The sequence below is a fragment of the Myotis myotis genome, unplaced genomic scaffold, assembly GCF_014108235.1.
Source record: "Myotis myotis isolate mMyoMyo1 unplaced genomic scaffold, mMyoMyo1.p scaffold_m19_p_12, whole genome shotgun sequence".
Lineage (NCBI taxonomy): Eukaryota > Metazoa > Chordata > Mammalia > Chiroptera > Vespertilionidae > Myotis > Myotis myotis.
In genome coordinates, this window is record NW_023416316.1 from 615,044 (window position 1) to 637,394 (window position 22,351).

Genomic DNA, 22,351 nt, shown 5'->3' on the forward strand with positions numbered 1-22,351 from the left:
GCGTGCGCCGGGGACAGGCCAGTCCGCCCTCTCCGCCCTCGCGGGAACTCTGGGGGGGGTCAGGGCTCCACCCAGAGGGGCGGCTGCAGCAAGCCACGTTCGTTTTGGGGTTTCCCCGGGTGGCTGTGTCCATCTTGAAAGATTGGGACCATTGACCTAGACTCTGAGCTCCTGGAGCGTGGTGGTGGGTGACAGCGGGGTCACCTGGGCCTTAGTCTGAGCTGTAGCACGGAAGGGTGACGGCTGCACAGACTGCGGTCGCCTTTAGGACGAGTGAAGGGTGGCGCCGGTGAAGCCCTGGGCACACAGCCTGGCATACAGCAGGCGCACAATAAATGCTGGCCAGAAGGAGGACACAGGAGAGAGGAGATGGGGCGGGAAGGAGGGGGAAGGGCAGGGGTCAGTGGCAGGACACTGGGTCACGGTGACTCACCTCCACGGGAAACAAGCCAGTGACCCTGAACAGGCCCAGCCCCTGGGCCTTCAGTGCCACTCCATCTTGCCGCTCTCAGCACTGGGTGTGGCCCCTGCGCTGGCCCCAGTTTGGGGACAGGCCAGCCCCACATCCCGGGAGGCAGCCACTTGCTATCCTGCCACCTGGGCCTGCGCAGTCTTGCTGTCCTGCGGCGGGTGGGCACCTGTGCCAGCCCCTGGCTGCAGTACCCACATGACTTTCGGTATCCCGGACACCCCCGTCTCTCCCTCGAGGCCTTTGCCAGCTGCTTCCTCCTCCACACTCCCCACCCTTTCCGCTGGGAGAGCCACTCCTGCTGTTGGACCCGCCTAAACGTCACCTCCTCCAGGGAGCCCTCCAGGGTCCCTTCACCCCAAGTCCAGATTAAGTAACTGTTCTAGGAGGTCACAGTCCTGATGGGCATCTCCCAAGGGCTCAGTGTGGCCCACCGCCTGCCTCAGCCCTCTGCTCCGCCCAGCACATCCCAAGCCGGACACTTCTCTCTGAGGCTCAGATCATGGGGTTCTCACCAGCACCAGCACCGCCACGTCCTGCAAGGACCCTCCCAGCTCCCCTGGTCCTCCAGGCCCTCATGTTTTACTCGGCGCCTCCGGGCACCCCAGATCTCCCACCCCCTGGTCCCCACCATCAACAGCCTCAAGAATTGGACTCAATTCTGACTCCAGCATCAAGTCCTGGTGCCCCTGACTCTCCTGCCTGCGGGCTCCCCACCCTGTCACCTTCTGTCACCCCCGGGAGCCACTGCACCCAGCCCTGTCCCCTGTCCCAAGGCCTCAGCAAACCCTCCTGGGTGCGCTGGGCAGCCCGGCCGGACTCAGAGCCACTGCGAAGCCCGGTGCCACCATAAATAGACACTTTATTAACGTGCAGGTGCTGGTGGAGGGCGGACAGGTGTGCTGTGAGGTGCCTCTTCCCGGGCGTAAAGTGCGGTGGCCCCCCGAGCGCGGGCTGGGCTGGGGGGCAGCGGGTGCTGGGATGGGAGGGGAAGTGCCTCCGGAAGGAGTCATCTACGTAGGAGCGGATTCCAGGCGGCCCTCATCCTCCTGCCTGCCCTGCCCTCTCCTCCGCCCGCCCTGAGGCAGGCAGGGCCCTCCCAGGGCTGAGCAGGCTCAGGGGGGGGTGGGGGGGGGCAGGAGGGCCGGTCCCCTCCACCTCTGGGCTCTGGGCCCCAGGCGCTGGGCAGCCGGGTGCTGGGCTGGGTGCTCAGGCCCTAGGAACAACGGCCCACGCGGGGCGCTGTCGGAGAGGCCCACGGCGCCGGCTCTCCTTCCCGGGGAGAGCGGAGGCTCAGTTTCACATCTTCACGGCCCGGGTGCCCGGCAGGGAGTGTCCGTGGGGCCCCAGGTGGGGCGCGGGGTCTCAGGCAGCCGCCTAGGAGTGGGGGGGCCGGCAGGAGCGGCAGCACGCCTTGCTGTAGTACCAGTGTCCGCACAGGTTCACCTTGATGGCCAGGGCACAGTTGGTGCCTGGCTGGTCCTGGCAGCTGTCATCTGGGGAAGGGACGTGTGGGGGGCATGGGCATCAGGATAGGACCGCCACTCCGCCCGCCCACCCGCCCACGCCGTCCCCAGCTGAGGGGATGAGGTGTGCACAGGGTGGCCCTGGTGACGGAGCACCTGTGGGCAGGTGGCCCATCTGTGCCCATTCCAGGTTCAGGGGCATCGGGCCTCCCAGCCCACGGCGGGCACCCGGGCTCTATTTCTCTGCCACCCAATCCTGCCCCCGTCCCAGGACCGACACGGGTCCACACAAGTGGTTTGACCTGCGCAGGGGGAAGGGAGATGTCCAGGGGCCAGGACTTGGAGGAGTCACTGACCTCACCCCCAAAGTACCCCTGGGAGGCCCACCGCGCCCCCTCGAAGCCCAGCTCGTCCACCTTCCCAGTGCCCAAGCCAGAGACACGTTCAGCCCCTCGCCCTCCCCTCGCCGTGCCCAGCCCTGCCCACAGCTGCCCCCACCTACCGAGCCCACGCTGTGCGCAGGTGCAGGTCGCTCGTGGCTCCTGGGGACCCTGAACACCACTCAGGCCTCACCTGCCGCCCCTCCTGCCCTCCCCTCCCGCCAGGCTCAGCCATCCCCGGGGGCCTCCCTCCCTGCCTGGTCCCCCGGCCGACATCCCCGGCCCTGGCTCTGCCCACCCTCCTCGGGAGCCCACGGCCCTCACCTGGGGGCTCCGTGGGGCAGGGCTGCAGGTCACAGGCCAGTCTGCCCACGGGTTTCACCAGCGGGTCGCAGCCTCGGACGATGTCGGTGCCCTGGTAGCACTTCACGTCGCGCATCCGCACGCCCATCCCGCAGGTCTTGGTGCACTGACGGGGGAGAGAGGGCGTGGGACCCACCACCGCCACCGGCTGCTGAGCCCCAGCTCACGCGGGGCACACAGAGCTCGGGTGACGAGGGCAGGGAAGGGCATGGCTGGCAGTCAGGAGACCGGTACTCAGCCCCACCCAGTGCTGCCTCAGTTTCCCGGTGTGCACAGGAGGGGGTGAGCCTCCTCTCTCAACTATCCCCCCCCGCCCCGCTTTCCCGGGTCCCTCGATGCCCAGGACGCGGGACCAGGACCCAAAGCACCGCTCTCCACTCCAGTAAAGAGCCGTGTTTGCCGTGGCCCAACTGAACGGCCTCCCCAAGCCCCCTCCGCGGCCCCCTGTCCAGATGTTGCCCTTGGAAACCCCCGTGGAGCTACCAAACGCCAGGGACAGCTGCTGACCCGTTACCCCCACCTCCCCCTGCCAGCAGCCCACAGGTGCGGCTCCCCTTGCTCCCCCACACGGCGGACCCCACGTCACCCAGGCCTGTCTGGGACTTAGCGGGGAGCGCCGCCCGCCATGCCCGCACGCGGCTTGGCTCAGCACGGAGCGCAGAGGCCAGCCAGCCGTGGTGGGCGCCCCGAGGAGCCTCTGGCACCGACTCCTCTGTCCCCACGGAGAGTGAAGCAGCTGGTGGAGCAAGCTCTTACCGAGCCTCCCACACCCACTGCCCGCACCAGGCACCCCTCCCCCAATCACTGTCATGGGCATATAGGGGTGCCCTGCCCCCAGTGCACCCAGGCTATCTTTTGGGCTCCCCCCTCAAGTTCATGGCTCCTCTCCCTTCGGAGTTGGCACCCAGCACAGCACTGCACCGGGGAGAGAGGGCACGGAACCCAGGTCCTGCCCGGCCCACAGCTGCCCTCCCCGCCCACAGCTGAGGCCCCATGTCCTTTTCAACGTGCAGGTTCAGCATGGCTTCTGGGGACCCCAAGCCCTAGCCCAGCCACACCTGCTGCCCTTCCAACCCTCGCCTCCCAGCCGAACCCAGCCATTTCGGGGGGGCCCCTTGCACCCTGACATGTCCTGATCTCCACAGCCACTAGCCCTTCCTAGTCCCCCTGGCTGACGTCTCCCCCAGGATCAGGAGCTGCTGCCCTTCCTCTGGCTTCCCTCTGCCCCCGTGCCTCTGCACCCCGATCATGCATCCTGCCTAGACTCTGTCCCGGGCCAGGGCGCTGTCTGACGCAGCCCACACGCCCTAAGGGGCCCTCTGTCTGCTCCATGACAAGTGTCAGGCACAGTGTTGCGAAATGCATGACTGAAAGGCTGCAATGCAAGGCCAGAAGTGACCCAGACGAGGAAAGGCCCAGGACCAGCGTTGCAGGGATCCCAGAGGTGAGATCCAAGAAGGCTTCCTGGAAGAGGTGGCTCTCGCGCCAGCTGACTTGGCAGAGTTGAGAAGCTTTCTGAAGACAGAAGCCATGATGGAGGCTGACAAGGGGGACATGAGGGGCACTTGGGCAGGAGAGGAGGTACCGAGACAGGATCAGACCTCGGGCCTGGCCCCGGGCGGCCTCAGAGAGGCGAGCGGGCGGGTGCTCACCTCAGACCACGGGCTGGTGTACCACTTGAAGCAGGGCCTCTCGAAGCACATGCTCTCCTCGGGCGGCTTCGTGGCCAGCCCGCACTCGGGGTCGCTGCGCGTCTGCAGCTTCCCATTGGTCAGCTCCATGCACAGGACCAGCCTCTTCTTCACGCCTCGGCCGCAGGTGGTGTTGCACTGAGGCCAGGGAACAGAGGGGTCAGAGGCCTGAGCACCGCCCGGCGGCTCCGGTGGTCATGGCTTAGTCTGCAGCGATCGGGTGAAAGGCTGAGGTGGGTGGCATAATGGCTGAGAACTCTGGTCGACAACCATTTGGCCCCAAACAGGTTTGATCAAAAGCAATTTAGCAGAAAACCAGCTGTTTTGAAACAAAATGGTTCATGACCATTTGGCCCAAGATGACTTGGCGCCTAGCAGTCGCCTGAGACAGCTCAGCTGGTGGAGAGCAACTGGTCTGACACCGCAGGCTGTGACCCTGAAGTTGGCCATGAGAACAAGGACCTGTGGGCCAGAAGCAAGCGGCCAGTTCTCCCTACATGAGGAATGTGGGGGCCTGGGGGGGGGGGTGCAGGGGCAGGGGGGGGAGACAATCCGCACACATCGCCGAGCATTTGCCTGCTGAGACTGGGAAGTCTTAAGGAGTTTTCCTACCTTTTTTGCCCTTTCCCACTTCAGATTAATTTCTAGTGAACCGTGGGTGACCATCTACAAGGAAGCCCTCGTTTTGGCCACCTGGCCCTCAGCCCGTGCCCTCAGCCGTGCCCTCAGCCCCAGGCCCCAGGCGCTCACCCGCTCCCAGTCCTGGGCCAGCCAGTGCGCAGGGCAGTTCTTGTCCCCGCAGGGGTGGATGGCCAGCGGCTTGGTCTCCATCTGGCACTGCGACTCGGGCACCACCCTCCCGTCGCTGGTCTTGCAGTACACGTGTCTGATCATGCGGCCGGGGCCGCAGCTCCCGCTGCACTGCAGGGGGACCCGGGGACGGCGTCAGGGCCCAGCCGCTCCCGCCCCTGGCGTCATTCCCCAGAGAGAGGACCGCCCCCCCCCCCCCCCCCCCGCAGCATGGGGCGCTGTTGCCAGGGTAACCACGTGTTAAATCACACTTTCCGTTCTAATTACAGAACGCTGCGTGCTCGATGAAAAGCACACGGAAAAGCGCACCTACACGCCCCAAGTGGGCGCCTGCGTGCCCGGCACCCAGCGGGCACCCCAGGGAGCACCTGGGCATCTTTCTCCCGACCAGAGAGACAAGGACAGACATTCGGGGGAAGGCAGCGGGTTATAAAAGGGACGGCCATGGGCCTCTGGTTTTGGATAAAGGCCTTGATTCTTCTTGATAACGAGGAGAAAGGCCAGTTCTTCCCCCACATCCTCACGCCAGAGAAGTGGGGAGCCCGAGGCACAGCCAGGCAAAGCGCCAGGACCCTGGCCAGCCCCGGAAGCGCCCTCCCCGGGCCCAGGCCTCACCGGCCCCCAGTCGGAGACGGTCCACTGGCGGTCGCAGGGCGGCCCCATGCACTCCTTCTCCCGCTTGGGCCTGGTGTTGGGGTCGCACAGCTTCTCGTCCTCGGAGCAGCGGATGTCCCTGGTCACCACGCCGCGCTCCCCACACTTGGCCGGGCACTGAGGAGCGGGCGCGGGTGGGTCAGGACTGCCTGCTGCCATGCCCCGCTCCCGCCCGCCCCGCCTCTCCCACGCACACAGCCCCGCCCCTCCACGCACACAGCCCCCCACGCACACAGCCCCCCCCCGCACACAGCCCCCCCACGCACACAGCCCCACCCCTCCACGCACACAGCCCCGCTCCCGCCCGCCCCGCCTCTCCCACGCACACAGCCCCGCCCCTCCACGCACACAGCCCCCCTCCCACGCACACAGCCCCCACGCAGACAGCCCCCCCACGCAGACAGCCCCCTCCCACGCACACAGCCCCCCAAGCAGACAGCCCCCCTCCCACGCGCACACACCCACGCACACAGCCCCGCCCGTCCCTGCGCGCACCTCGGACCACTCGGACATCTCCCACTGCGGCCCGCAGGCCGAGTTCTTGCAGATCTTGCGCTCCTCGGGCCGCACGGCGTCGGCCGCCTCGCACAGGTCGCTGTACACGGAGCTGTCGAAGCCGGGCGACAGCATCTTCCAGCAGCGCACGATGCGGAACTGGTAGCCCTCGCCGCAGGTGCGCGAGCACTCGCTCCAGCTGCTGGTCTCCCACCTGGCGGAGGGGCGGTCCTCGGTGACCCCAACTTCCTCCCCCCCCCCCCCCCCCCCCCCCCCCCGTGCAACCCCACACCCTGAGAAAATGCGCCCCCTGCTCGCTCCCTGCGTGGTCCCACACTGCAAGGGCCAAGCCAGACAGGACACAGGCGAGGCCCCACGGTGGAGCTGCTGCCTGGGGACCCCGAGCTGGGGAAACACCTAAGTGGGTGCGGGTGGGCACCTGGAGCGGGCGCTGGGCCAGCCTGGGGGCTGCCTCTCCCTGCTCTCACCCACCTGGCCTTCCGCTAGGTGTGTGGGAGCGGGAGGGGCTACATGCGTGAGAGTGGGGCGGGGCGTGTGCGTGGGAGCAGAGACCCCCCAGGGGTGGGGAGCAGAGACCCCCAGGGGTGGGGGGCAGACCAGGAGAAAAGGGCGTGTGGCAGAGTCAGGGACAAGGCCAGTCTGCTGGTCCTACACTGACGGGTGACAGCAGGCTGGTACCTCGGGCTCATCCGGGCCCCTGCTCCAGCTCCCGCCAGGAGCGTGGCTGGGAGGAGGGCACGGCCAGGCCTCAATCTCTGACCATCAAGGAGGCAGGACAGGAGGCCGGGGGGCTAGAAGGACGGGACCTCCCCCTCATCACAGGGAATCTGAGGCATAATCCCTCCGGGCTCACAAAGCCCCAGGTGCACCAGGAAGCCTGGGCAGGTGTCACCTGGGGCAGAGTAACCTTCAGAAAGGTTTCTCCAGCTGCCGAGAAGGCACTGACTGAGCACCTACTGTGTGCAAAGCACTGTGACAGGACACTGCGGACGCAGAGGGCTGTGGCAGGCAGGTCAGTGCGGCCCCTCCCCGCCAGCCCCGCCCACAGAGCCCCTGGAAGGAGCAGGATTCGGACTCCTCGGCTCCTCTGGGCAGAGCCGGGCCCCCACCCAACACACACCCTGTGGGGGCTCTGGGGCGGTACCTGGGCTGGCACTCCCTCCCAGCACAGAACTCCTGGACCGGCTCCGGGCGGGTCAGGGCGTCGCAGTAGTTGTCCTCCACCTGGATGCCGTCGTAGCGCAGGCACGTGGCGTAGGTGGACATGACCCCTGGGTTCAGGAAGGGGAAGGCCTGTGAGCCACAGGTGCGCACCTGGAGGCCACCTGGCTGCTCAGAGCCCAGCCGCCTGGTTTACAGCGACGACAGGACAGTCACCAGCTTACAGACCTATGACAGGAGAGCTCAGCGAAGACAGCTTTGTGGATCCGACTCTCTGCCTGTGTCCCAGGGTCGGACCTCTTCTCTCTGTACCCCCCTCCCCCCACCCAGGCTGGGCACCCAGTTCATATGTCACAAACCCTGGGCTTTGCATAAACTCAAAGTGGCCTCTATAAAGGCACCGGCAGCCGGGTGTCACTGATTTCCACTCATGCAACAACTACCCACCTATGGGTGAGTGGGTGGGTGAATGGGTGAGTAGGTTGGTGGATGGATAGATGGATGGATAGGTTGGTGGGTGGATAGGATGGATGGATGGATGGATAGGTTGTTGGGTAGGTGGACGGATGGATAGGTTGGTGGATGGATGGATAGATAAGTTGGTGGGTGGGTGGATGGATGGATAGATGGATGGATAGGTTGTTGGGGAAGTAGATGGATGGATAGGTTGGTGGACAGATGGATAAGTTGGTGGATAGATGGATGGATGGATGGATGGATGGATGGATGGATAGGTTGTTGGGTAGGTGGACAGATGGATAGGTTGGTGGATGGATGGATGGATAAGTTGGTGGGTGGGTGGATGGATGGATGGATGGATGGATGGATGGATAGGTTGTTGGGTGAGTAGATGGATGGATAGATTGTTGGGTGAGTAGGTTGGTGGGTGGGTGGGTGGGTGGATGGATGGATGGATGGATAGGTTGGTGGATGGGTGGATTGGTGGATGAATATGGAATAGAAATCTAACCATTCCAGCCTTTTCCAGCCTCCCCAGATATTATATTAGCCCTCAGATCCCTGCCCTCCTGTGGCGTGTTCCAGTCCCCATCACACTCCCCCCGGAACCTTCTGTCTCCAGTGCTGTGTGTGTGTATTCCTTTCTGGGCTCCCCTGGACTCTGCAAATCCCAGAGGATGGCCAGTGAAGGGCCGTCTCTCACCTCATATTGCTAATTCCTTGACCTGCCTCCACCCTCTGTTGCTCTGTCCCTCTCCCCAGCACCAATGCCTGGCACCCGCTGGGACACAGGCCAAGCTCACAAGCAGTGGTGGGTCCCTGCCAAGGAGCCAGGATGACTCAGGGTGGCGGTCAGCATTGTGACAGCCTGGGTGGGGGTAGGTTTGCTATTGTCGTTGTTACTCTGTGTGTGTGTGTGTGTGTGTGTGTGTGAGAGAGAGGGGGGGGGGGAGGGAGATGCCTTTCTGAATGATGGAGAAGTGGAACCCCTCCCTCTGGGTGGCTAGTCCCCCAGGAGGAGGCAATGTGCCCATACCTGAGAACCTGGCCCCTCCCCCTCCCTTCCCTGCGGTGCTGAAGGCCAGCACTCCCGCCTCCAAGCCCCAGCCCAGGATCGAATGAACCAGCCTGGCAAACAGCCCACCCGGGATTCTTTCTCCTTTCTGTGGAGGACCAGCCAGGCTGCAGGCACTGGCCCCCTCTGCCCGCGCTGGGCTGCTCAGCCTGCAGCCGGCTCTGGGGGGGGGGGGGGGTGGGGGTGGGCTGGCTCCCTGGCCAGGGCTGCTGGGACTGCTCCAGGGCCCAGGGAGTCCCGGCCTGGGGAGCTGCAGACCCTGGCCCAGAGCCCGATTATTCATTCACTCGTCCAGTGGGGGCCCGGCAGGTCTCCAACAAGAGAGACTGGAATTCGAGTCCCAACTCAGTCTCCCCTGGTGGGGTGACGTGAATACTGTCAGACTTCCCAGGCCTCAGCTTGCTCGCCCCCAAAATGGGAGCATCCCCGAGAAGCCGGGACAGTCAGAGTACCAATCTTGGGGGCCCCCTCTTCATGCCACAGTCTTGAGCACAGTGCCTCTCAAGCCTTCCTAGACAGGGACCTGTGCCTTGAAATCGGGGACCACGAAACAGAGGGGATGGAGCTAGGGGTCCCTGGCTCCCCTCCCGCCACCCCTGGGTCCTGGGGATGCGAGGGACTGAGGAACCTTTTGAAATCATCGGGACTCAGAGGAAGAGCACCATCCGCTCGCCCGCGTTCCCACCCCCGCGGAGCGCAGAGCGCCTCTAAGGGAAAGGCGGCAGCGCCTGTGGCTGAGCCGGGAGGCAGGAGAAGCGCCTCGCCGCCCAGAGGCCGCCCGGGAGGCCCCGGCGAGGCCTGCTGCACGTCCATCAGGCCGCAGACAGTCAGGCCGCCCGGGAGGCCCCGGCGAGGCCTGCTGCGCGTCCATCAGGCCGCAGACAGTCAGGCAGCACGTGCCACGGGAGGGTCGTCATCCCAGCACCTGGCCGGGCCTCGGTGCCGTGAGACGAGGCTTTGGAGGAGCCGGCCTCGGTCCTGGGCGCCAGACGCAAAGCGCAGAGTGTGTGGGAGGGGTGGCGAGGGACCTGGCCCCCCCGCGTCACATCCACCCCCCTGACCCCCGTGGATAGGTGTGCGGCCCGCTCTGCCGGTAGAGCGCAGGCTCCCAGAGGGTAAGCATTTGCCAGGGGTCGACCAGACAGTGCATCTCAAGTGCTCGCTGGCCCCACAAAGCCTGGCCTGTGCCCTGGCCGGTGTGGCTCAGTGGATAGAGCGTCAGCCTGCGGACCGAAGGGTTCTGGGTTTGATTCCGGTCAAGGGCACCTACCTCGGTTGCAGCTCCTCCCAGGCCCGACCCTGGTCAGGGCTCGTGCAGAAGGCAACCAATCGATGTGTTTCTCTCATATTGATATTTCTCTCTGTCTTTCCCTCTCTTCCACTCTCTCTAAAAATCAATAGAAAAATGTCCTCGGGTGAAGATTAAAAAAAAAAAGCCTGGCTTGGCCCTCCTGGTGCCAGGGGACAAACAGCGTGCCCCCCGCCCTGCTCAGGAGGCAGGGCCCCAGATTCCAGCCAGGAGCCGAACATAAGGACCAGTGTCCCCTCCGAACCCTGCAAGCCACCTCGCCAGCTCTTCCCCTGGGCCCATGTCCTGAGATGCCAACCACGGCCGCAGGAGGTGGACCACAGCTGCTGGCCTGGTCCTCCTCGCTGGCCAGAGTGCAGGGGCATCGGCTGAGGGGAGGGCCCGGGCAGGACCCAGCTGTTCTCCAAACCCAACTCTGCGGTCCCAGGTGTGGGTCAGGTGGCACTCGGGCCTCCCTGCCACATCTGCTGGCCCTGGCCTCGCAGCTCCCCCGGGGAAGGGGTCAGAGCTGGCCGCAGATGGAGCCCGGCCCCTGGTGGCTGCGGCCCGTGCCTCAGTGTGGGGGCGGCCAGCCAGTGCGCAGACAGATGTGGGTTCAAATCCCGGCTCAACATGTACATGTGCCCGCTTGTCAGGTGCCACCAAGGGTCTCAGTCCCACTCCCATCTCCTCCCCGCACGAGGCCCTGGAACTTGAACCCGGCCCTGGGTCCTAGACCACGTGGGTCTGTTCCCCTCCTAGGTTTGCTGTGAGGGCCTCACCGCCCAGATGTCTTCCTTTTAACCAAAAGGACGTCTGCTCTACGAATGACAACGAGGAGGGGCACTTGGGGGGCATGCATCCTGCCCAGGAGGCCCGCGCCCCTCGCCCGCGGTCCGCAGTGAGCAGCACACCCCAACCCGGCACGGGAGACGACCTCCCAGGTCAGCGATGCGGGCGCGGGGCTCTGAGCGAGTGGGCGGCCGGCGGCCCGCAGCCCGGACGGTACCTGTGGTGCAGGTGGCGCTGCAGGGCTCGTGCGACGAGAGCTTCCACCGGTACATGTCCGCCGGGCTCACGCCCTGCTTGCGGGCCTTGGGCCTGGTCCTGGAAACAAGGCCGACAGAGACAGGGTGAGAAGCCTGGGCGCTCTCACGGGGAGGGGGGGGTCCTCACCGTGAGGGGCTGTGCCTTTAAGGGACAGTAACCTGTCCTGAGCCCCAGGCAGCGCCCCAGCCCTTAGGGTGACAGCACCCACTGTCTAGGCCAGGGAGACGGGAGGGGCACCAGCGGGCGATGCAGATGGGACTTAGTCCGAGCATCCTGCACTGAGCTGGCCACGGCTCCTTTGGGGGGTGGCGTTCGGGGTGGCGGGGAGAATGTGGGCCAAACCAGCCTCATAACTCCCCCCTCCCCTCCCCAGGAAGGGGCGTCCGAGGCACCTCTGTGCTGGGCCTGTGCCAGGATTCCGATTGAAGGGGGCCACCAGCCATTCGCCTCCAATTATCAAAATAGAAAACTCGGCAGACGGGGGCGTGGCGGCCCCCCAGACGCCGCTGCCCAGGTCTGCCGGCTGCTCTGCGAGGAGAAAGGCACGCGCTTCCCCGCCAGCGGCCGGCACGACCAGCCGGGATTCTTGGCCGGAACCCGGGCGCCGGAGCCAACTATTGTTAGGGCTGCTGGCTCCTCTGAACCCGCGGGTGTGCTGGGCCCAGCCTCCACGTCCGATGCCCATGCGGGGCTCCGGGCTCCGCCGGGACTCGAGGGGAGGAGGGAGGTGGCCATGCCAGGCGGCCGCTCCCAGGGCTCAGGGCCTGCGCTCGCTCGGACCCGGTGGCCCAGCTCCAGCGGGCGCACATGGCCCGGCTCGACCTCCCTCTGCGGACACAGCAGCGGGCCATCCTCCTCCCTGAGGTCCCGGGGACAGGGGGGGCGGGGGCTGCTAGGAGGAGCTGAGTGTCACAGGGGAAGTCTGGGCGCAGCCTCAGGCCCTCCCTAGGCCCTGCTGTCAGGCCCAGGACGCAGGCCATGCCTCTGAAAGGCCTTCCAGTCTGTTCCGTGGAGAGACCCTGGTTGGACTTTCCCAAGAGGATGCGAATGGCATCACAGTTTGTTTCTGCAGGAACATCCCCTGAAGGCCCTCCAGCTCTGAGGACCAGAATGAATCTACCCACGACCAGGAAGTAATGAATGAATTGAAGAGGCTGCATAAATGGGGGGGCGGGGGGGGGGGAGCGAGGGGAAGGCAGTGGGAGGTCGCACGCAGTGAGCGGTGAGCAGTGGCTGGTTGCACAGCTGCTCAGAGCCTGCTGGGCCCCCTCTCCTGGTGGCTTCACACCAGGCTCCCCAGCCCTTTCATAGTACCCCGGGGAAGGGGAAGGTCTCCCCACCGTCCTCCTTAAAAATGAGAGGAGCCCGGCAGGTGTGGCTCAGTGGTTGAGCGTCGAACTATGAACCAGGAGGTCACGGTTCGATTCCCGGTCAGGGCACACGTCCGGGTTGCAGGCTCGATCCCCAGTGTGGGGTGTGCAGGAGGCAGCCGATCCACTATTCTCATCATGGATGTTTCTATCTCTCCTCTCCCTTCCTCTCTGAAACCAATAAAAATACATTTTTTTTAAAATGAGAAGAAACTCAGGAAATATATCAATCGTATTGTAATAACCATGCCAGGTGGGTGCTGGAAACATGGGGGGCGGGGAGACACTAAACGCTGTGGTTGTCTAACTCAGCGGTTCTCAGCCGTGGCTGCACATTAGAATCACCTGGGCATCTTTTTAAAATCCTGATTTCTGGGCCTCATCCTCCGGAAATTCTGTTTCTTGGTTACTAATGTTGTGGCCCCGCCCCGTAACAAAGAAACAGAATTTCCGGAGGATGAGGCCCAGAAATCAGGATTTTAAAAAGATTCCCATCTCCTCCCCCTCGCCTCCCCCCCAAAAAAAATAAAAAAAAAAAAGATTCCCAGGTGATTCTAATGTGCAGCCAAGGTTGAGAACCACTGGTTTAACTGCTATGCTGTATGCCTGAAACCAATACAAAATAACACTGAATGTCAACTGTAATTGAAAAAGAAAAGAAAAACATGAGAGAAAACTGGAACGTGCGCTGCTCCCACTCACCAGTCCGCCACCTGAGACCAAAGGGCCTGTGGAGAGTGGGGGACTAGCCGGCCCAGCCGGTGAGCGGGCCTCTGGGGGGACGCCAGGGAGATCGCCGCACCCTTGATTGGAAGAGGCTGAACTGTGCCCCCACCCTCCTCTCCGCAGCTCTGAGTCTCCCGAAGAACAAAGGCCACGAGGAGGTCCCACGGAGCCCGCCGAGCCCCCCCCCCCCCCCACTGGAGACGGGCCATCTTTATCTAATTACAGCTCCCTGCTCCCCAGCCGGCAGCGGGTGACTCACTCCCCCCGGGGAGAGTGGCCAGTTTAAAATAACCCTCGGAGGTTAAGCACAAAAGGTATTTCTCGGGGGACTGCCACTGTGGATGCACAAAGGCCACATGCTAATCTGAGCAGCTCAGGGGCGGGGGGGGGGGGGGGGGGGGGCGGCGGCTGCACGGAGGGTCCCACAGACTCAGAGACCAAAGGAACCACAGCACGGCCGGTGGGAAATGGAAACTTCCGGACAAACAGCATTCCAGGCGGTGGTTGTGCCCTGGGCTGGGCCTGGCCCTGACAAAGGTCAGCCTTGACCTCCAAGCCTGTTGTCTGTTTTTGCATCTGCAGTAGCGCACCTGGCGGCTCACCTTTGCAGGATCGAGGTCATTTTTTCCCCCTAACAAAGGTCAACCTTTGCCTCAGCTCAGCCTGTTTTTTTTGCATCTACAGTAGCGTTCCTGACCGCACCCCCGCAGCGTTTTACCTGTTAATCACTGCCGCTCACTACCTGCACCTGCACCCCCTGTGGAAAGGAGCCCGTGTCCTCACTTTACTTTGTATCCAGGCCCAGGGGCTCCCGCTCTCCCGCCTCCCTGGTCCAGCACCAGTGGCGTCATGTCGCCCCTGCGTCTTCCCCTCGGGCTCTGCTGCCGAGTAAGGGGTAAGCGTCCTCCGAGCACTCTCTCAGGCCCTGGAAACTGCTTCCCGGCGGCTGTCGTCAGTTCGGATGAAATCAACTCAAAAAGATTCCTGCAGGTTTGGACGTTTCTTGCGTGGGCACCACGCATCGCTCGCAGCACCAGCACGGCACACGCAGCCGCTCTCGGAAAACCCTGCGTGTGTTCGTACAACAAGGCAGGCTCGGTTCTTAGAAGCGGTGCCAGGAGGAAAACACCCCGGAAATCGCGGGCCCCCAGCCCTTCACCCGCTGCCTCCGTGGGGAAGGGAGACTGCGCCCCCGCAGCCTTGGGAGTCCAACCAACGGCTGGGCTGGCTGGTGACTGCACCTGGCTCCTCCCACTCCAGCAGGTCAGGCTCCTCCCACCCCGGCAGGTCAGGCTCCTCCCACTCCGGCAGGTCAGGTTCCTCCCACTCCGGCAGGTCGGGCTCCTCCCACCCCAGCAGGTCAGGCTCCTCCCACCCCGGCAGGTCAGGTTCCTCCCACTCCGGCAGGTCGGGCTCCTCCCACCCCAGCAGGTCAGGCTCCTCCCACCCCGGCAGGTCAGGCTCCTCCCACCCCGGCAGGTCAAGCTCCTCCCACTCCGGCAGGTCAGGCTCCTCCCACCCCGGCAGGTCAGGTTCCTCCCACTCCGGCAGGTCGGGCTCCTCCCACCCCGGCAGGTCAAGCTCCTCCCACTCCGGCAGGTCAGGCTCCTCCCACCCCGGCAGGTCAGGCTCCTCCCACTCCGGCAGGTCAGGCTCCTCCCACCCCGGCAGGTCAGGCTCCTCCCACCCCGGCAGGTCAGGTTCCTCCCACTCCGGCAGGTCGGGCTCCTCCCACCCAGCAGGTCAGGCTCCTCCCACTCCGGCAGGTCAGGCTCCTCCCACCCCGGCTGGTCGGCTCCGAGCGGTGCTTGTTTGTAAGTGACCCCGCAGCGCTGCCTGCTCTGCTTCCCCCAACACTGTCTCCCCACGTCGCGGCCTGGCTCGGGGCCTCCCTCGATTGTCTGAGGCTGTCCCGAGAAGATGAAAATAACCTTTCCTTTCTGGGCTGCCCCTTTGATTCCGCCCTCTCGGGGAGCAGACGCGACTTCCTGTGTTTGGACAGCTCGCCCAGACGGGGCTATTTCAGGCCGAGTCAGCCCGGTGGTTTCCCGCCGCTCCCTCGGCCCTTTATCTTAAAAGACCATCTTTGGTGTCAGCAGCTGCACCCTTTGATGGCTGCCAGCGGGGGGCCTCCCTGAGGGTTGACAATCCATTGTATTGGTTCCTGGGACCCCACAGGCACCGGAAACCCAATGTGCCCGCATGGGGGGGCGGGGGGTAAGCGTCCGCTGGGATGGGGCAGGAGAGAGTCCAAATGTGGCTGAAGGACCCAAAGCTTGTGCCCGACCTGGCCTGGGAATGCGTGACCACAGAGTGCGGGGCCCTGGGGCGTCCTCTGACGAGTCCTCCTTGGCGACGGGAAAACTGAGGCCCAGAGAGGGGCCCGGGCGTGTCTGAGTCACGCGGCCGGCAGAGTTGAGCCCACGACTCAGGTCTCCAGACCTTAGCCCTGGCGGGGTCCCTCCCCCCGCCCCACATACTAAACCTGACCAGCTTGTGGGGGTGGGGGGGCGGCACAGGCGGGCCCCACAAGCTCAGAGACCGAGAGGAAGCACGCGGGATGGTCTGAAATTAAAGCTTCCTCCCGAGGAGCAGTTCCTGGCGGGTAATCACGTCCCAGGCTGGCATTTTCCCTGGCAAAGCTCCACCGTGGCCTCCCTGAGCCTGTCTCTTTTTGCATCTACAAGACACACCTGCTGCCACCCCTTTGCAAGTCAGAGACCCGTTTTTCCCTGACAAAGGTCAGTCTTTACCTCAACGGAGCCTGTGCACTGTCTGTTTTATTTTTAATTTTAATTTTATTTTTTGCATCTACAGTAGCATACCTGGTAATTATTTCTCCCTAACAAAGGTCAGTCTTTTGTCCGTTGTCTTGTTTGCATCGAGGAGAATAACATACCTTTGGAATTTCACAGTCATTTCCTGTCTTCCAGACCCTCAAAGCACAACCAGCGCACCAGCGGGAGACCAGGCCCAGGTCCCCGCCCGTTACCCCGTGCCAATTGCGAACCGCTGACCAGCACCCACCCACGTGAAAGAAGTGCGCCCGTGCCCGCTCGGCGAACTGGTAACCCAGTCTCAGGGCTGTCCCGTCTCCCCCACCTATCGCCACTGGATCTCTTGTAACCCACTGACGCCTGCTTCTTTGACTGAAATGTATAAAATAAGGGGCAAAACTATTTTATACTGAAACCCAGGCCTCCGACCTCCTGCTCAGATCCACAGGGCGGGAGAGGGTGTGGGCGGCATGTCCAGACCGGCGCGCCCAGTCTCCAGGCCTCACTGACCCAGACCCCGCCCCAGAGGCCCCTGGCCCGGGCAGGGGGCACCTCCTACCTGGCCTTGTGCGTCCTGTTCCCGGCCGAGGCGGGGAGGCTGGCGCTCCCGTTGGGGAAGGGGACCTCGGAGGAGCTGTTGGCCACTCGGTCGTTGCTCAGCTCCAGGTAGGACCCGTTGAGCAGGTAAGCGCCGGGCCCCTCGCTCTCGTCGTAGTCCACATAGAGGCCCTCGGCCGGGGCTCTCCGGGGCAGGCCCTGCCCGAAGAGTCTGTGGACCATCTCGGTGAAGTTGAGATCCTTGGAGTCGGAGCCTGGGGCCAGGATGATGAAGGCCGGGATGAACTCCGGGGAGGGAAGGTGGGCGTCGGCCTCTTGGTCATCCTTGTCCGCTGGGGGAGCTGCCCTCGTGGCGTTGCCATCTGCAAGGGAGATGGTGGCTCAGCTTCAAGCAGCCCCTCACATGGCGGGGGGCAGGGGTGAGACCTGGGGCTGAACCTGGAAGCCCCTGGAGGCAGGTCTCTGCCCCATGAGAGACCACATCCCGAGGGGAGCCCGAAAGCTAGCCTAGGCAATCGGTGGGGAGTCTGCAGTGGGTCGAAGGGGGTCCCCCCAAATTCATGTCCACCCAGAATCTTAGGGTATGAGCTTATTTGGAAACTAGAGGCCCGGTGCATGAATTTGTGCATGGGCCAATCGGGCTGGGCTTGCTGGGGGGAGGGGCCACAGGCAGTTGGCAGACCGACCCCACCCCCTGGTTGAACTCCTGGTCAAGAGAACAATTTGCATATTAGCCTTTTATTATATAGGATAGGATCTTTGTCAGCCTAGTTAAGGGTCTGGAGGAGATCACCCCAGATGTAGGGTGGGACCTCCATCCAATGACTGCCGTCCTTGCAGGAAGAGGAGGGCACCGAGGCAGTCTTCAAGGAGCAGGCAGAGCCTGGAGGGATGCGGCCGAAAGCCAAGGACGCCTGGCACCCTCAGAACTGGGGGGAGGGGGCAGGAAGGACCCTCCCCTGGAACCCCGACAACTTGGTTTGGGGTTTGTGGCCTCTAGAAGTGGGAGAGAGCCCATCTCTGTTGACCTGGACCACCAGTGTGTGATCACTATTATGGCGGCCCCAGGACACTGGCACGACCTTCCACGGAAAGATGCTGAGGAGCTTGGAGACCTGCTCCCCAAGTGAGTGAGGGGATTCTCCCCAGGTCTGGTCCACCCTCCTCCCTCAGAACAACCCTGCTGAGCTGTGGCCGTCGGAATTGGCAGCATGGATATTGGGGACCCTGACCCCGGTTCCCCACCACATCTCCACCCACACTTCCTGCCTCATCCTCGTCCCCACCTCTCTTTCCTGCCCTCAGCCGGCCAATCCTTCCCTGTTCCCAAGCCCTCAGATCAGGAGTCACCCCTGCCCCTCAGCTGCCCGCTATCCCCTTCCACAGCTCCTGCCACACTTGGGGTGGTGGCTGTCTGTCCGTCTGTCTCTACCAGATCAGCAAGAGCAGGGGCGATGGGGTCAGACTGTCCTGCGTTGGACTCCCACTCCACCACGGTGGTCTGTGTGACGTAAGCAAGTCCTCCCTCTCCAAGCCTCAGTCTCCCCATCTGTCAAGTGGGGACAAGCGCACCCACCTCAAAGAACGAACGTCAGAGGACGGGCGTACGCGAAGGCCTAGCCCTGTGCCTGCCCAGCACGCCTGCAAGGAACCGGCACCTCTTGTCGGGCTCCTCTGCCGTCTGGGGGACTGAAGGCCCTTCCCCCCGGCCCCGCTCCCCGGGAAGCCCCTGCCGTACCCCCGCTTCTGGTTACCTCGGGAGCCCTTGCCCCGGAGGGACCCCTCGCAGGCCCGGCCGCCGCTGGCCTGCTCGCACACCTCGTTGGTCTCCTGGCCCTGGCTCAGCCCCAGCTCCGGGCCCGTGCCCGGCGTGCTGAACAGCCGGTTGTCCAGGCCCAGGCGCTCGGAGGAGGCCTGGCCGTAGAGCGAGCCGTTGTGCTGCAGGAAGCCCAGCAGCCCCGGGCCGTCCAGCTCCTGGCTCTCGGCGCTCTCGGAGCCGGGGAAGCTGTAGTAGAGGGGCCGCAGGCTGGCGTGCGGCGGGTGCTGCAGCGTGTACTCGAAGGTGATGGAGGGGCTTTTGCCGTTCTGGTTCCACACCTGGAGGACGGGAGAGAGGGGCCTGTCCGTGTGACCGCCCTCCCCCAGGCCCCTGGGCTCAGGAGCTTGGAGAAGGGAGGCGCCCGGGAGGCTGCGGGAGCCGGGAGCCAGGGTTCGGGCAGTGGCGGGCGTGTGGACTGGCCCACACCACTGAGCAGTGTCCCCACTGAGCAGTGTCCCCGCTGAGCAGTGTCCCCGCTGAGCAGTGTCCCCGCTGCGGCTTCCCGGGGCAGATCAGCGTGACCTCAAGTCGTGGCCACTGACCGGCCAACGCGCTCTTTCCACCCCGTCGGCAGGGGAGCGGCCGCCTGCTTTCGCGTGGAGTCACCGTCTGACCAGGGCGGCGTCCACTCCCTCTCCCCGTCCTGTCACCGTGCGAGGGGTCTGGAGTGACGCCGGCCCAAGCGGGGTGGACGGACTAGCCACGGAGGTGGCTCAGCCCAGGGGACCTGCCTCCCGAAGGTCACGACCCTTCCCCAACGCTTCCCAGTGGCTAAGCCAGACCCCTGCCTCAACTCAGCTGCCCTGAGGGGCGACTGCCACCCCAGAGCTCCGGCTCCTGTCACCTGCCTCCCAGCTCGCGCCTTCCTCTGCCCAGTCCTGTCCCCGCAGTTCGCACAGGCGCTGCTCGGAGACCCCTGAGGCCTCCTGCACACCCACCTCCAACTCCCGTGCGTTTCCTGGGGACCCGACCTGCACGTGGGCCTGCAGCCTAAGGGGGGGGGGGGGGCAGCCCGCCTCGGGGTGGCTCTGAGAGGAGGTACAAATGTGGCCCCACCAGATGCTGGGGGGATGCTCCTCAGCCCAGCAGCCCCGAGGGGGGAGGGGCACCTGCCTGAGAACCCGCGGGCACAGGCAGCTCTGGCAGCAGCCCACCCGCACGCACAGCCAGCTGTGCCCCTTACAGTACGGGGACGGGCCTGTCACTCATCCCTCTGTGGTCGGGCTCTTTGTTTGTAACGTGAGGTTCCGAATGCCGCCCTGGTGAAGTCTAACAGCTCCAGTGGCGGCTCTGCCCCCACGTGTCCCCCGGCCTCCAGGAGAGGCCTCGGGGCGTCAGAAATGCCCATTGTGCCGAAATCGGTTTGGCTCAGTGGATAGAGCGTCAGCCTGCGGACTGAAAGGTCCCAGGTTCGGTTCCGGTCAAGGGCATGTACCTGGGTTGCGGGCACATCCTCAGTAGGGGGTGTGCAGGAGGCAGCTGATGGATGTTTCTCTCTCATCGATGTTTCTAACTCTCTATCTCTCTCCCTTCCTCTCTGTAAAAAATCAATAAAATATATTAAAAAAAAAAAAAAAAAAAGAAATGCCCATTGCGGCGGCACCCGGTTCAGGGACGTGTTCTCGGTGCTGGGGCGCCACCGCGATGGCGCACGTTTCCCGGTCAGCCAGGACAGCTCCCGGCAGGCTGGGCGAACAGGCCGCACCGGCTCCTGCCCTTCCTCACGCCCGCGCACGCCCTGCCGCAGAAGCCGTGAGTATCCGGGGCAGCGTCGGGGGAGGGCCACGGCCAGCAGCCTGCGTGCCCTCAGCGTTCAGGACCTGGACAAAGGCCGTGGCCGTGAAGAGGGGAGGAAACCGCACAGAGGGCATAACCCCCAGTGTGAGGGGGGTCCTGCGGCCCTGCACCCCCGTCCAGCCTCCGTCCTGCCCCCTGTCATCCCCAGGGACCTGCACAAAACCCCTGAATTGCCCATCCACGGTGGGGAGGGGGCAATTAAAATTCAGGGGAAGGAAGGAAGGAAAGAGTGAATCAGCAGATGGACAAGTGAGGGGAGAACTGAGGCCGGCCCCCGCCGGCGTGGGACACGGTAGCCGCTGTGCGGCGTGCTGGCCCAGAGGCCCCTGCCCGGCGCCGCCCCGACCCGCAGCACACGCACCATGACGTTCAGGCCCTGGTTGGTGGGCCCCTGGGCCACGATGTACTCGATGCCGGTCTCGTAGATGTCCATGGGCCGCCGGTACTTGACCACGGTGCCGGCGATGTTGAAGTTCTTGGGGCTGTCCACCTTGAAGTTGCCATTGAAGAAGTAGTTGCCGGCTTCATCGGCGAGGGCTGATGGGTAAAGGCTGCCGGTCAGAGGCGCCGACTGGCTGGAGGGAACCGTGGCCACCCCTAACCCGCTAACCCTCCCAGACACCCCAACGACAGAAACCTCACGCCTCGGGGAGTGGGCTCTGCGGCACCAGCCTGTGGCCTGGCCAGGGGTGCCCAGGACACGGGAAGCCACTTTCCTGTCACCCAAACTAAGCAAGGCCTCGTCGGGGTGGCCCGGTCCTGTCATTCTGGCTGCCTCAGAAGGGGCTGGGCTCAGAGGTGATGGGCAGCGTCAGGACTAAACCTCCAGGTCTGGAGACGGGGGCCCGCGCCTGGAGGGCAAGGGCTGGGCAGCAGGTGTCAGCCAGGTGGGCGGGCGGGGCCGTCCAGCTGGCTCTGCTGCAGACTCACCTGTGACCCTGGGCCCGGCGTGTCCCCAGCATCCCCACACCCTGGACATGGGAGGCACCTCACTGCCCATCTAGGACCCACACTGGTGACGCTGCAGCCCTGGCCTGGCCGGCCCTTCCCGACCACCCTCGCTGACCAGCTCCGTGCCCCTGCTGGGAGCCGGGACAGGGTGCTGCCGAGACTGGCGTGGTCGGGATGCCCGCTGGCCCAGCCTCCCCATTCTCCCGGATGCGCTGAGGGCGCCGGGCGCGTTCTCTGTGAGGCGGGGTGGGGTGGGCATTGGGAAGGAGGACCTCAGCAGGGCGGTCACTCGGGGCCTGACTCAGGCCCACGCCACCCAGAAGCAGGAAGGTGCCTGCAGGCCCAGCACCGCGTCCACCGCCCAAGGCAGCAGCCACTGCCCAGGCCGGAGCCATGGTCCCCAGGGTGCGGAGGGTGACCATGCGCCAGGGCCAGGGCACGGAGGGAGCGAGGAGGCGGGGGGCCTGGCCCAAGGGAGCAGTCGGGTGATTACCAGGCCAACACACAAGCGGACGCGTCTGCTGGGAAAATACCCTCAGCGCAGCAGCGTCACCAGATGACGTGCCGGAGACCCGCTGAGCGCGCTGGGCCCAGCTGGGGCCCCTGTCTGGGCCCAATGACGCGGATGTGAGTGGGGTTCACTCCCAGCCGGGTCCAAAGCCTGTGCCTGACAGTAACAACCTTCCTGCCTGTGGCTTTCCTAGGCCCCACCTCTCCCTGCCCCACCTCTCCCTGCCCCACCTCTCCCTGCCCCACCTCTCCCTGCCCCACCTCTCCCTGCCCCATCTCTCCTGCCCCATCTCTCCCTGCCCCACCTCTCCCTGCCCCATCTCTCCTGCCCCACCTCTCCCTGCCCACCTCTCCCTGCCCACCTCTCCCTGCCACCTCTCCCTGCCACCATCTCTCCCTGCCCCACCTCTCCCTGCCCCCAGCTCTCCCTGCCCCATCTCTCCTGCCCCATCTCTCCTGCC

At 64.5% G+C, this 22,351-nt stretch overlaps 1 protein-coding gene across 1 annotated transcript in view; it reads right to left on the bottom strand.

The window, feature by feature from the left end:
- Positions 1-1,318: 1,318 nt before the first annotated feature.
- Positions 1,319-22,351, bottom strand: part of ADAMTSL2 (ADAMTS like 2) — a 31,793-nt gene continuing 10,760 nt past the window's right edge. The window contains exons 9-19 of the mRNA XM_036329194.1: positions 20,791-20,966; positions 18,568-18,910; positions 16,815-17,175; positions 11,342-11,439; positions 7,494-7,620; positions 6,329-6,542; positions 5,795-5,950; positions 5,120-5,290; positions 4,331-4,507; positions 2,640-2,784; positions 1,319-1,965 (exon numbers count right to left, since the gene is read on the bottom strand). Coding sequence (XP_036185087.1) covers positions 1,847-1,965; positions 2,640-2,784; positions 4,331-4,507; positions 5,120-5,290; positions 5,795-5,950; positions 6,329-6,542; positions 7,494-7,620; positions 11,342-11,439; positions 16,815-17,175; positions 18,568-18,910; positions 20,791-20,966 — 2,087 coding nt within the window. The 3' untranslated portion in view covers positions 1,319-1,846. The remainder of the gene's footprint in view (positions 1,966-2,639; positions 2,785-4,330; positions 4,508-5,119; positions 5,291-5,794; positions 5,951-6,328; positions 6,543-7,493; positions 7,621-11,341; positions 11,440-16,814; positions 17,176-18,567; positions 18,911-20,790; positions 20,967-22,351) is intronic.